The sequence below is a fragment of the Dasypus novemcinctus genome, chromosome 14 (genome assembly GCF_030445035.2).
Source record: "Dasypus novemcinctus isolate mDasNov1 chromosome 14, mDasNov1.1.hap2, whole genome shotgun sequence".
In the NCBI taxonomy this organism is placed as follows: Eukaryota; Metazoa; Chordata; class Mammalia; order Cingulata; family Dasypodidae; genus Dasypus; species Dasypus novemcinctus.
The window spans coordinates 17,717,626-17,730,403 of record NC_080686.1 but is presented as its reverse complement, the minus strand read 5'-3'; the positions used below and the strand labels follow the sequence as shown (position 1 = coordinate 17,730,403).

Below are 12,778 nucleotides of genomic sequence, written 5' to 3'. Positions count from 1 at the left end.
CACAAAAAGATTGCTGACCTCTGTAATGTATATTAACTTTTAATATATATCACAAAGGAAATGGGATTATATACCTGGCAAAGGTGCTCTGTTATTTCTCGCAATGGGTATTTCTTTCCATATATCACCATCATTTTCATTCTCTGCTATCCACGAATCAACACTTAAACAAAACAGCTCACATGTGGCTATATTTTCAAGTATAATCTCTTCCAGATACCACCTGGGATCCTCTCCACTGTTGTCGTGTCCAATGCGTACCTTATAGATTTCACCAATATCTTTAAGAAATATCTGCAACATAAAAAGGGAAAATAAAATTCTCTACATCTCTTATTTCAGTTTTTGAATTCCAAATTCATATTCAATTCTAACTCAATATCTGCTTCTATTCTATAATTCAGTATTTCCCAACCTTATTTTTATCATAAATTTTTTTCATATACCTTAATAATTTGCTTTAGAACTAAAGACCAGGAAGTGCCATTATAGAAATGCTGCTACAACCAGAACCTATAGGCAAACCAATAGATTCGATCAAGCTAGTTTCCATTACATCTTTTTAGCAAATTCACCATTACTATCATGCAAAATAAATGCTTTGATATTGTGGATATGTAATATTTCTTCATATTAACCTGAAAAATAAGATAATCTAATTCTCTGATGTCCATAGTAGATTAGATTTTCTCATTTAAGTGGGATCATCAAGAAAGGAGATCATATTTGCCTCCTAATTTAAGTTGACTAATTGTCACTAGATTGCACTGAAATGAACTAATTTCACATTGCAAAGATTGATTTTGGCACAGTGTTGGAAATGTGATATATTTTTTTTTAAATCTGAAGGAAAACTTTCATCTTTGTAGTGGACAGTTTTAGTTTGCTAAGGTGCTGAAAGCAATATACCATGAAAAGGTTCAGCTTGAGCAATGGAATTTATTCATTTACAGTTAGAGATTGGGACTGAGAAAACTGTCCAAATCAAAACATCATCAAGGTGATATTTTCTTTCTGAGTACTGTCTGTGGGAAATCCTGGACTCCTCTGCCATATGACAAGGCACACGGCAGCATCTGCTGGTCTCTTCCTTCTCTTCTTAGTTTTGCTGCTTTCAGTTTCTTGTTTATGAGACTTTCTTTTTCTTGGTCTGAATTCATGTTCTTCTAACAGACTTCAGTAAGAGGTTTAAGACCCATCCTAGACCATGGCTTAACTGAAGTAACCTCATCAAAAGGTCCTACTTATAGTAGGTTTATACCTAAAGGAAGGAATTTGCTTTAAGAACATGATTTTCCAGGGTACGTACAGTTCCAAACCACCAAAGATACTGTGAGTCACCAAATCAGTATCTATTTCTCCCTTCTTTTCTCCAACTAGATGCAGAATTTTCTTCAGGAACTACCTGCTCCCCACCTGAACTGGAGCAAGTGATGCCACTCCAAACTCTAGGACAAGATCTTGATATGTCTCACAACAATAAGTCCTCTGGGGAAGACTATAGGTTCAGAGATGATGGAATTAAAACCTAGATGGGTCCAATTATACTGAAGAGAAAGGTTTTAATCTCTTCTGCTGGACGTACACAAGAAAGCATTGAGCCTTTCTTGGTTTTGGCAGCAATCATTGTGTGACCATAGAGAAACTGTTAGGATAAAGCAGGTTCCCAGAGCATTTGAGCAGACAGACAGAAGAATCTGGTGATTCCGTCAGTGAAATGCTCATTGTGATCACCTGGAGTCTGACCTGCACTGGCACTTCCAAATGAGTGGGGTTACTAATTTTAGTTACTGTTTTAGGCAGTTTGAGTCAGTGATTATTGGTTATAGCCAGGAAGGATGATAACTGAAGGAACCATTTTAATATGATCCTTAGTTCTTTAGAGTTTAGACAGACATGTAAGTCTTCTCCATTCAATGCTTAGCAGAGTCAGCTCTGTTTAATGAAACATCTACTTAGTCATTTAATTTTAAAGAGAATTATATCAAAATGTTTGCATTTATCTTCTTTTCTTCCTTTCCTATCCAGCCCCTAAAAGACGCTAACATCTCTTTCTACTTTTTTTTTTCCTTACCTTTTCTGGGACAATTCTCCCTAAATTACCTTTTTTCTCATTCTAGCTTCTTTCAAGACACCACCTTGGATCCTATAAAATATTTTTTTCTTTCTTTTTTAAACATCCAAATTTCTAGGATGAGTGTTCTACACCCTCTTTCCATTACATCATAAATCATTCAGTCTTCAACCTCCTCTGACCTGATTTCTGCCCTATAAATCATCCCCTGGAACTGCATTCTCAGCATTCTTGGGTAACCTGATCCCCAATACCTAAATTTGCCCAGGGTTGGCTCCACATCTTTGCCACTTGCCGTCACTGTCTTCTGGATTATAATGTCGATCTTGTCCTCTTCATCCAGCTCCTCTCTGCAAATCCATAGGTCCACCAAGCCTGACAGGCCTGGGGAAGCTCTCCTGAACTTCCCAGCTCTGAGCGGGTGGCTTCTCCATCAAACATACAGAAACTTGAGTAGTCAAGTCACCCAATTCCTTGTGTGAATTGCAGATTTATACAATAGTTCTTAGCTTCTTAACTAGATTGCCATCATAGTACTAAATTTATAAACTATTATAGCACCCAAGAAGTGTTAGCAGGCAGTAGTATATCAATCAGGATTTTGTGCTAATAACAAAGTTTGAAAAATGCCTAAATCTACCTCATCTGAAGACAGGACAGAGTATGGGTCTGGCACTTACAGAGGAAATTTTTTAAAAATAGTGTTTGGCCTCATAATTGAAATTGAAAATGATAAACCATGTGTCTAAACCTGCTGGTAAAAATAGGTATTTGTAAATAATCACTAAATGGTGCCATGGTACAGAAAATATGTTGTGAGACACTGTATCTGCCTGGTTAGCCAAATAAAACCAGAACCAAAATGGACTATGACCTGGATAGTATATAATTGCTCCCAAATTATTTCTAACAGATAAGGCTTATGTTAGGCAGTCTGACTTGGAGCTTTTAGTTCTGGTTTTATAAAGTCAGTCTGGGTCACCTCAGCTTCAATCAAATAATAATGCAATATGCTGAGAAATTATTCTTGCATAAAACTATGTTTTGACTACATTTAACTTATTGCATTTGAAGATATATAGAAGGGTGATTCCAGAATATAGAACAGCATTTTTCCTACAGAAAGACTACACATAGGATCAGCTATTCTCCTGAAAGACAGATTTATTTTTTTTAGAATTAATACTTAAAGTAGTATACAGATCTAAGCAAAATTGTTTTCAGCCTGAGGACAGGGGGTTTATGGATTGAAACACAGGGTTAGAAAGAGAAGAAATATATGAAAATACAGTCCATTATCATCTCTCTAATGTCATGAAATAATCACTATCAGTAAACACATATCAGTAAACACCTATGACATAACCAGAATTTGAAGGTAAAAGGAAAAAATCCTTGCTTGAGAATGTCTGATGTGGACAACTGAAAGTATTAGTAAAGAATGGCTCAGTCCACACTGAAGTTAAGGGGGAAAAAAAGCTCTTTGTATATCCAACATATTTTTGCTTAATTCTGCTTAGGTTGCTCCAAGAACATTTTAAATGTATCATAAGTAAGCTAAACCATTCAAACCTATAATAAGTTTTTAATTCTATTCAAACTTTGTCTTAAGCAAGTATATAAGTGTGGGAAACACAGAGACCTCACAACTCATGAGTGAGAACAATGAGGCAGGAACAAATAAAACCAGTGCATCCAAGGAGAGAAGTGAGCAAAGAAAAGTGTGATGAAATGACTCAGCCCAAATAGGGAATGTAGCAAGGGAATTTGCAGAATAGGCAAGATATCTGGGAAAGAGAGGAGAAAACAGGAAATACCAAGAGTAAAAGTACTTAATTATTAATTAATTGCTCATTAAGAGTTCATTGTTACTAAAATTTTAGAAGACTCTTTCATTCTTTCTTTTTGAACAGAGGAGTATTATTTCAGATAGGAGTAAGTACTTAACAAATGTAGATGCTGTTGGGCAAAAAGTGACCCTCAAGGGGACAGCCAGCATAACACATAAGAGCACATGTTTTGGGGCAGAGAACATGTGAGGCAGGTCACCAAGACCTTACAGCCACCTGATTGGGCAGGCTAGACCATCTCTCCAACCTCAGTTTCCTCTTCTACAAAATGGGAGTGTCTCTCATCTATGAAATGAGGCAATTAAGAACCACTTTGCTAGGAGGCTGGGAGGAAAAGTGACAGTTTACATTAATTATCAAAAACTGGACAAATTAAAAGGTATATATCAGGTCCTCATAAATAGGGGCAATGACAGTAAATTAATTATTATTATTAACTATTAGATAGGAGAGCAGAAGGAAGTAGATGATGAACACAAAGAGGATAAAGAAGCTAAAGAACATTTACTTTAATTCTGCCAGTACTTTTTTCCCCAAAATATTTCTGGGAAGTACAGAAAGAGATAAAAAGCATAGAGCTTATCATCAGATAACCTGGCAAGTGCTAAAGTCCTCTAATTTGGTAAGGAACAAATCATATACTATTGTGAAGATACTTTGTAATTAGTAATGCTGGGGAAAAAAGTTTTTGTGATTGTTATAGATTTTTATTCATTTGGGGATCACAGAAACTTTTAAGAGTTCTATGAAAAGTTCACACAAAAAATTCTGAATTAGTTTCAAGAGTTCAAAGATCATCTGAAGTCTATCAAGGACTGAGATCACCTATCTTGAGACTCCAGTTTCCTCATGTCATGAAAACAAAACTTTAGCAAGATTGCTTTGAGGATGTGGCTGTATCTGCTGGCATAGAAAATGGAATGAGAAAATAGTTTAGACTCAATGCTGTGGCAAATGGAATAAATACATTTTCCATTTAGCTTCAACTCAAAAAGAAATTCAGAATAGGGATTCATGCAAAAATTAAATCACAACTGAAAAGTAATATGTCTTAGGTATTAGCCAATTTCCTACAGAAACAGAGGCTCACTCAAACAAGGTAATCACGAAGCCTTGATTAAAGGGACTATTCCAAAACAGTGAGCAGGATAAGGGAAAACCAATGAGGCATATGGAATCATTCTGAGGCTGTCAGAAAAGGGGAGAGGCAATATCCCCTAGACATAAAAAGCAAGTGGAGAGAGCAGCTACTAGAATCTAGGGAGGGATTATAAAGCATTAGTAGAGGGTTGCCTGGCAGGATCAATGGTCTATGGCACAGGAAGGCAGCCACCACTGGGACCTAGCAGGGATGGAAAAAGGGGAATAAATACCTCAGCCTCTCTCTCTTCACTCTGATCTTCTGCTGGTGATTTCCATTAGCCAAACCCATCCGAAAGCCAGAGAATAATGGAGCCCTTTGATAGAGTTCATCTGGGTCCTAGGGCAGGAAGCATGGTAGAGAAGTGCGGAGAGGATATCACCAGAAATAGTTGTAATAGTATCTTGTGTTCAGACGACCATAATCCTTCTCTTGGAATTCACTTGATTGAAATAGATGGGAAAACTTGACCATAATTTGAGGATTACTCAACAAAGAATTTGAGAGGACTGTGGGAAGATGGCAGAGTAGGTGGCCCAAGGATTGAGTCTTTCCACCAGAAAAACATTAAGTAGGCAGGCACTGTCTGAAACAACTATTTTTGAAACACTGGGCAGCATTCATGATAGAGCAGAAAGAAGAGACTGGTAAATTGTGATAAATACCAGTCAATTGCTCTCTCAGGGAATTGCTACCGTCACCCATCCCCCAACCTCATGGCAGGCAACAGCGAGGTACTGGCACAGCTTGCTGGTGCCAGAATGGGACTTAAAGACCTAGTTCTCCAAGATCAGGGGAGTGTGGACCAATTGCTGATCACTAGGTACTTCAGATCTCCAGGGGCCCAGCTCTGAGAGCAGGCATTATTCTAACCCACCACAGACAAAGGCAGCAGAGGAGAATTAAAGATGGCACACTTCCTCACAGTTACACAGGACAGGTGAAGGACTGCATTTGCTGAGCTGGTGCTAAGTCAGTTAGCACAGCTTTGGGGAGCCATGAGATAAGTTCCTGGCACCCTTCCTGACCTTTCCATCATCCCCTCTGGCAGTTTAGAGTTGACAGGTACTCTCTTTGTGGATCGCTGGCCTTTTTCCAGTTGGGAAAGACTGACTTGGAAAATCCCCTATCTCAGAATTTGCCATCCAGGAAAAGCAACTTGAGACAATGATAGCAGTGTAAGAAACAACTGAGTCAGGTAGCTTGGAGCAAAGACTAAGTCCTGAAGTGTAACACCCAGGAAAGGGAGATGGTCTGTTTCCTGTGGATTTGAAGGAGCAGTCAAACTCCTTTAAGCAGGAAGTCCTAAGGCCATAGTAAGCACAAGTCCAGAACAAGATGCAGGTCCAGAAACAACGGGGAGGACACTGCATTTTGGGCTGTTCTTCCTGATACAAGGGCTGAACTCTGAGGGAGAACACCAGCCAATGCAAAGATAATTTGCAAAGATGGTGAAAGGAGATTTATGCTTAGGTTTGCTTGGTTTACTTGGCTTCTGACAGCCAAGGCAATCTGTCATATCTATAGCTGGATACAAATAAAATAGCTCAGGCCAGACATCTTCGTGGAGAGTCGCTGTGGTTTCTTGCTTCAACAGTGCTTGAACAGAACCGGCACACGCCCCTGCCCGTCAGTCAATTCCAGCTGCCTTCCCCCGTCCTTCTAGTGTCACACAGCTGCCGCTGCTGCTGCTCCTCAGCCACCCACCATGACAACTACATCAGGTGCGCCAGAACAACCCCCGGGACTTGGGGGCCAGCACCAACTGTCAGATCAACCTGCAGCTCTATGCCTCTTACATCTACCTATTCATGTCTTACTACTTTGACCGTGATGATGTGTCTTTGAAGAACTTTGCCAAATATTTTCTTCACCAATCTCATGAGGAGAGGGAACATGCTGAGAAAATAATGAAACTGCAGAACCAACGAGGCAGCCGAATCTTCCTTCAGGGTATCGAGAAACCAGAAGGAGATGACTGGGAGAGCAGGCTGAATGCAATGGAGTGTGTATTACACTTGGAAAAAAGGGTGAATCAGTCACTACTGGAACTGCACAAACTGGCCACTGACAAAAACGACCCCCACTTGTGTGACTTCACTGAGATCCATTACCTGAATGAAGAGGTAAAGTCCATCATAGAACTGGGTGACTACATAACAACTTGCACAAGACAGGGGCCCTGGATTCTGGCTCAGCAGAGTATCTCTTTGACAAGTGCACACTGGGAAGCAGTGCTGATGAGAGCTAAACCTTATGTCGGCTTCCCCAGAGCCACAGGGTTTACCTTTTCTATAAGTTGTATCAATGTCCACCAAGTTTTTTCATTGATATCTTTCCTTCAAATAAAGTAATTTGGTACCCTCTCACCCAAAAAAGCCCAGACATCCCAAGGAATAAATCGCAGATTAAGCATTTTAAAATGTTAAAATGTACAGTGTACAGCAAAAGATCACAGGGTAAACAAGAAACAGGAAATGATGTCCCATCCAAGGGAAGAGAAAACATAAATGAAAAAAACCAGACTGTGTATATAATACACAAAGACTTTATTTTTTTATTTTTATTTTTTTAAAACACTACCCACTTTATTATTATTTTTAAACATTTATTTCTCCCCCCACCCCCCGTTGTCTGCTCTCTGTGTCCATTTGCTGTGTGTTCTTCTGTGTCTGCTTGTATTCTTGTCAGCGGCACTGGGAGTCTGTGTCTCCTTTCATTGCATCATCTTGCTGTGTCAGCTCTCCATGTGTGCAGCACCACTCCTGGGCAGGCTCTGCATTTTTCGCATGGGGTGGCTCTCCTTGAGGGGTGCACTCCTTGCACATAGGGCTCCCCTATGCGGGGACACCCCTGAGTGGCACAGCACTCCTTGCCCACATCAGCACTGTATGTGGGCCAGCTCCACATGGGTTAGGAGACCCTGGGTCTGAACCCTGGACCTCCCATATGGTAGGCAGATACTCTATCAGTTGAGCCAAATCTCACAAAGACTTTTAAGCAATGAATTTCACACTGTTCAAGGAGATAAAGGAAATGAAAAAGAACTAAAAGATATCAGGAAAATAATCAATATGCTCAAGGAGATGAAGGAAGATGTACAGAAAGAACAAAAGAATACCAGAAAAACAATGAAGGAGCAATATGGCAATTTGAATAAAGAGATAGAATTTTTAAAAAGAAACCAAATAAAACTACTGGAGTTAAAGCCCATGAAAACTGAATTGAAAAATTCCCAAGAGGGTTTCATAGCAGATTGGAACTGGCAGAGGAGAGAGTTAGTGAATCTAAAGGCAAGACAATTAAAATGAGTCAGGCTGAGGAACAAAAAATAAAAAGAATTATAAAAAGTAAAAATAGCCTAAAAGAGCTGTTTGACACCATCAAGCATACCAATGAGAAGATAAAGAGAAAAGGGCAAAAGGAATATTCAAAGAAATGATGATAGAAAATTTTCCAAACTTAGCAAAAAAGCATGAGTATGCACATCCAAAAGCCTAGAGAACACCAAACAAGATAAACTTGAAGAGAATACACCCCTACATATACTGGCCCAACTGTCAAATGCAAACACAAAGCGAGAGTTCTGAAAGCTGCACAAGAAAAGCAACGTGTATTAATCACAAGGTAGTCCCAATTAGATTATGTCAATTTCTCATCAGAAACCATGGAGGCAAGAAGGTAATGGATTGAAATACTTAAAACCCTGAAAGAAAACCAAGAATTTCTTACTAACCAAGAATTTTGTATTTGGTTAAACTTTCTTCCAAAATTGAAAGAGAAATTAAGACATTCCAAGATAAACTAGAACTACCCTACAAGCAATGTTCAAGGAAGTTATTCAGACTGAAAAGAAAGGAGATTAGACAATGGTTCAAAGCAGCATAAAGGATGAGCTTCCCTGGCACTGAGGGATTACTTCCAAACACCAATGAGCAATGCAACTGAAAAAATACCTTGAATAAAAGGAGGAAAAGGTAAAGACAAATGAGTATATATGGCTAAGAGACTTCAAAGTGAGCCGGGAGGTCATCCCAGAGGTAATGCTTCTGTGTATCTCAGCAGGATCTCATAGACTGCAAAAGTAGATACTACCCCAAAGAGTGGGGCTCCTGAGGGCTCTGGGGACAACCAGGTCCTATGGTCATGGCAGATAGCTCTGGAGTTTTGTCCCTTGCCAATGGGCCCTACTTTGGAGTTTGTGCTCACAAGTGTGACAGAGTTGTACTCAGATGTGACATCTCTCCATGTATCTCTTCTGTCCCTTCTAATTGAACCTATAGTTGGTGCTAGAGCTGGTAGGTGTACATCCAAGAGACTTGAACCTTTGGACTGTCCAAGTACCAGCTGGGCCTTGAGGGTCAGCAGAGTTGCAACACCTACTCTCCAGTTCATTGAACTCACTTGGGACAACTAACAAGGAGGTGAGGATGGACAATCACCATGCCAAGGAACCAAGAGAGTCTACAACTGCAAGCAAGAGAATTCCATTCGTCAGCCATATGGGATCAAGTTCCCCTCTCAGTTGGAGGTAGAGTGGGTACCACCATCCCAGAATTCTCAGGATTGGATAATAAAATATGGACCAGAGTGGACTTACTCATATTCTACTATAGACTTATTGGTATTCTAGCAATGGAAGAAATTATATCATTGATGAGGAGACAGTAGTCATTGGAGGTGCTGAAGCCAGGGAGAGGGAAAAAAAGGTGCAATATGGGAGCATTTGAGGGACTTGGAATTGTCCTGAATGACATTGCAATGACTGAAGCAGGCCATTATATATCCTGCCATAACCTACAGAAATGAGTGGGAGAGAGTGTAAACTACAATAGATGCTTAGTGAAAATGCTCCAAATGTGTTCATCAATTGCAATGAATGTACCACATTAATGAAAGAAGTTGTTAATGTGGGGAAAGTGGGGTGTGGGGAGTGGGGCACATGGGAATCCCTTATGTTTTTGTATGTAACATTTTGTGTAATCTAAGTATCTTTTTAAAAAAATAAAAAAATATTAAAGAAAAGAAAGATCTCTGGTAAAGGTAACCATTTGGGTAATTGCAAATGCCAGTACCATTGAATTGTATTTTTTGGTATGCCACACTACTTCTTACTTCACACAGGTGCTAAAATGCAAGTGGATAAAAACTAATGATAAATTTATGGTTTTGATCATACAATGTACAAAGATTTACTTCATAACAAGTACAAAAATGTGAGTGGACAAGGGGATATAAGAACTGGGTATATGTATGCTATTGATGTCAAGTTGGTATCAAATAAAATATGATTGTTATTTACTTATGACATAAAATATTTAGGATATTGAATTTTAAGCCGTGGAAACCACAAAGAAAATATGTGAAAAATATATGCAGAAAGAAATAAGAAAGGACTCAGTTTGGTACAATGAAAAAACATATGAAAGTAGGCATTAACAGAAGAACTGAGGGGAAAAGAAAGGTATAAGAACTATAAAGACTAAATAGCAAAGTGACAGAAGAAGCATTATCAGTAGTTACTTTAAGTGTAAATGGATTAAACTCTCTTAACAAGCAAGACCAAACTATATGCTCTCTGCAAGAGACTCTCATTAAATTCAGAGACATAAGTAGGTTGAAAGTGAAAAGACAGGAAAAAAAACCCATACATATATATACACACCATGTGTTTTAGTTTGCCAAAGGACTGCCACTACAAAGTACCAGAAATGTGCTGGTTTTTATAATGGGAATTTATTTGGGGTAAAACTTATAGTTACAAGCCCATGAAATGTCCAAATTAAGTCATCAGCAGAGATGCTTCTCACTAAAGTCAGCTACCACATGGTGAAGCAAGATATCTGCTGATCTTCACACGGTACGATCAAATATGGTGGCTCCCTTTTTCTGTGCTTTAATTGTTCCAGCAAGAGGGCAAAGACTTAAATTGAGTCATGCTTCCCTGATGTAGACCAGTCAAAAGGGTCTCACACCCACAGGAATGGATTAGTTTCTTTTTGGGATTCATAAAACAATATCAAACTGCCACACCATGAAAGTGGTAACCAAAATAGAGTTGGAGTAGCTATTCTATTATCAGATAAAGTAGAGTTTAAGCAGGACTTGAACAGATAATTGCATACCAATGTTCATAGCAGCATTATTTTCAGTGACAAAAGATGGAAACAATCTAAGTGTCCATCAACAAATGAATGGATAAACGAAATGTGGAATATGCACACAATGGAAAAATTATTCATCCATAAAAAGGAATGAAGTTCTGATACAAGATAGCATAGATGAACCTTGAAGACAATATGATGAGTGAAGTAAGCCAGACACAAAGGACAAATATTGTATAATTACAGCAGTATGACATAATTAGAAAAGGCAAGCTGATAGAGTCAGAATCTAGAATACGGTTTTCCAGGGGCTAGGGTTCATGTAGTGAGGGGGGGGTTACGGCTTAAAATATAGAGAGTTCCTATTTGAGACAATGGAAACGTTTTGGTAATGGATGGTGATGATAGAAACACATGTGAACATAATTAACAGCACTGAAATTTATATATTTGAATGTAGTTAAAAGGGGAAATATTAGATTGTGTATATGGTAACAGAATAAACATTTTTTTAATCCATGGAACTACACTACATAAACAATGAACTCTGGCTTAAATATGGACTATAGTTAATAGTACAATTATAAAAATGTTCTATCATCAGTTGTAACAAATGTTGCACATCAATGAAAGGTGTTAATAGGGTGGTATATGGGAATCCTGTATTTTATGCATGATTGTTCTGCAAACAATCAACTTTTCTAATAAATAAGATACTTCCTGTGAGAAGTATCTTATTTTTAAATCAAATAAATGTTTCATACACATTCTGTGACAACAATCTCATTTCTGAATTCTCATTCCAAGATAAAGAAAGAAGGACGTTGGGGGCGGAGGGGGGGGGGGGGAGCATTAGAATCACTGCCCTGCTTTTTAGTTTTTAGCCTTTCTTCAGTGGATTTCTTAATTAACCTCTCTGCTGTGTTCTCAGTATTCCCTCCCTCAGGGTGATGCATGTTCAAATTATCCTTATGTTTAACATTTGTAGACTTAGAGGCAATGCTCCATAATAAGATTCATTTGTAGTGGGTGAAAATATGCCCTTCATTTGTAAAATGGAAGGAGGCGATCTTTGAAGGAGTGTTAGGAAGGGGACTATAGAGTCACACTCAGGCAAATGGATTTTACTGAAGGGTAGACACAGAGGTGGAAGACAACTTGGAGCTGTAAGGCCGCCATTCTGCTCAGTTGCTTGTTATGCTGACCTAGGTACAAGTCCTGGGTAAAATTTGTGATGTTGTTCAGTCCCAGTGTACCCTTCAAAGAAAAAAGAAGTGAGGAAATTGCCATAATTGCCCATAGGTTCCTTTTCCATGGGCTCTGCCTCCTGGCCTTTTCTGTATAACAGAAAAGTGTCATTCCTCCTAAAGGAACTGGGAAAGAAATCTTTCCTAGATTAATTAGTAAATGGTGTTCAGATTTTTAAAAGAGGGGCGCCTACATGTGCTGTAAAGTTCTGGCTTCCTTGTGAAACTAGACAGGAGTCCCCAAATTGAAGAATCCTCTATATTTTATTCTTGGTGCCAGTCACAAAAGTTAAGTTCAAAGCCCTTTCCTTCTTAATCTTAAAAGGCTTCAAGAACCTAATGATCTCAGAATAACATTTTCC

At 38.7% G+C, this 12,778-nt stretch overlaps 1 protein-coding gene across 1 annotated transcript in view; it reads right to left on the bottom strand.

The window, feature by feature from the left end:
* Positions 1 to 12,778, bottom strand: part of RP1 (RP1 axonemal microtubule associated) — a 391,698-nt gene that overhangs the window by 39,516 nt on the left and 339,404 nt on the right. The window contains exon 26 of the mRNA XM_058275538.2: positions 75 to 294. Coding sequence (XP_058131521.1) covers positions 75 to 294 — 220 coding nt within the window. The remainder of the gene's footprint in view (positions 1 to 74; positions 295 to 12,778) is intronic.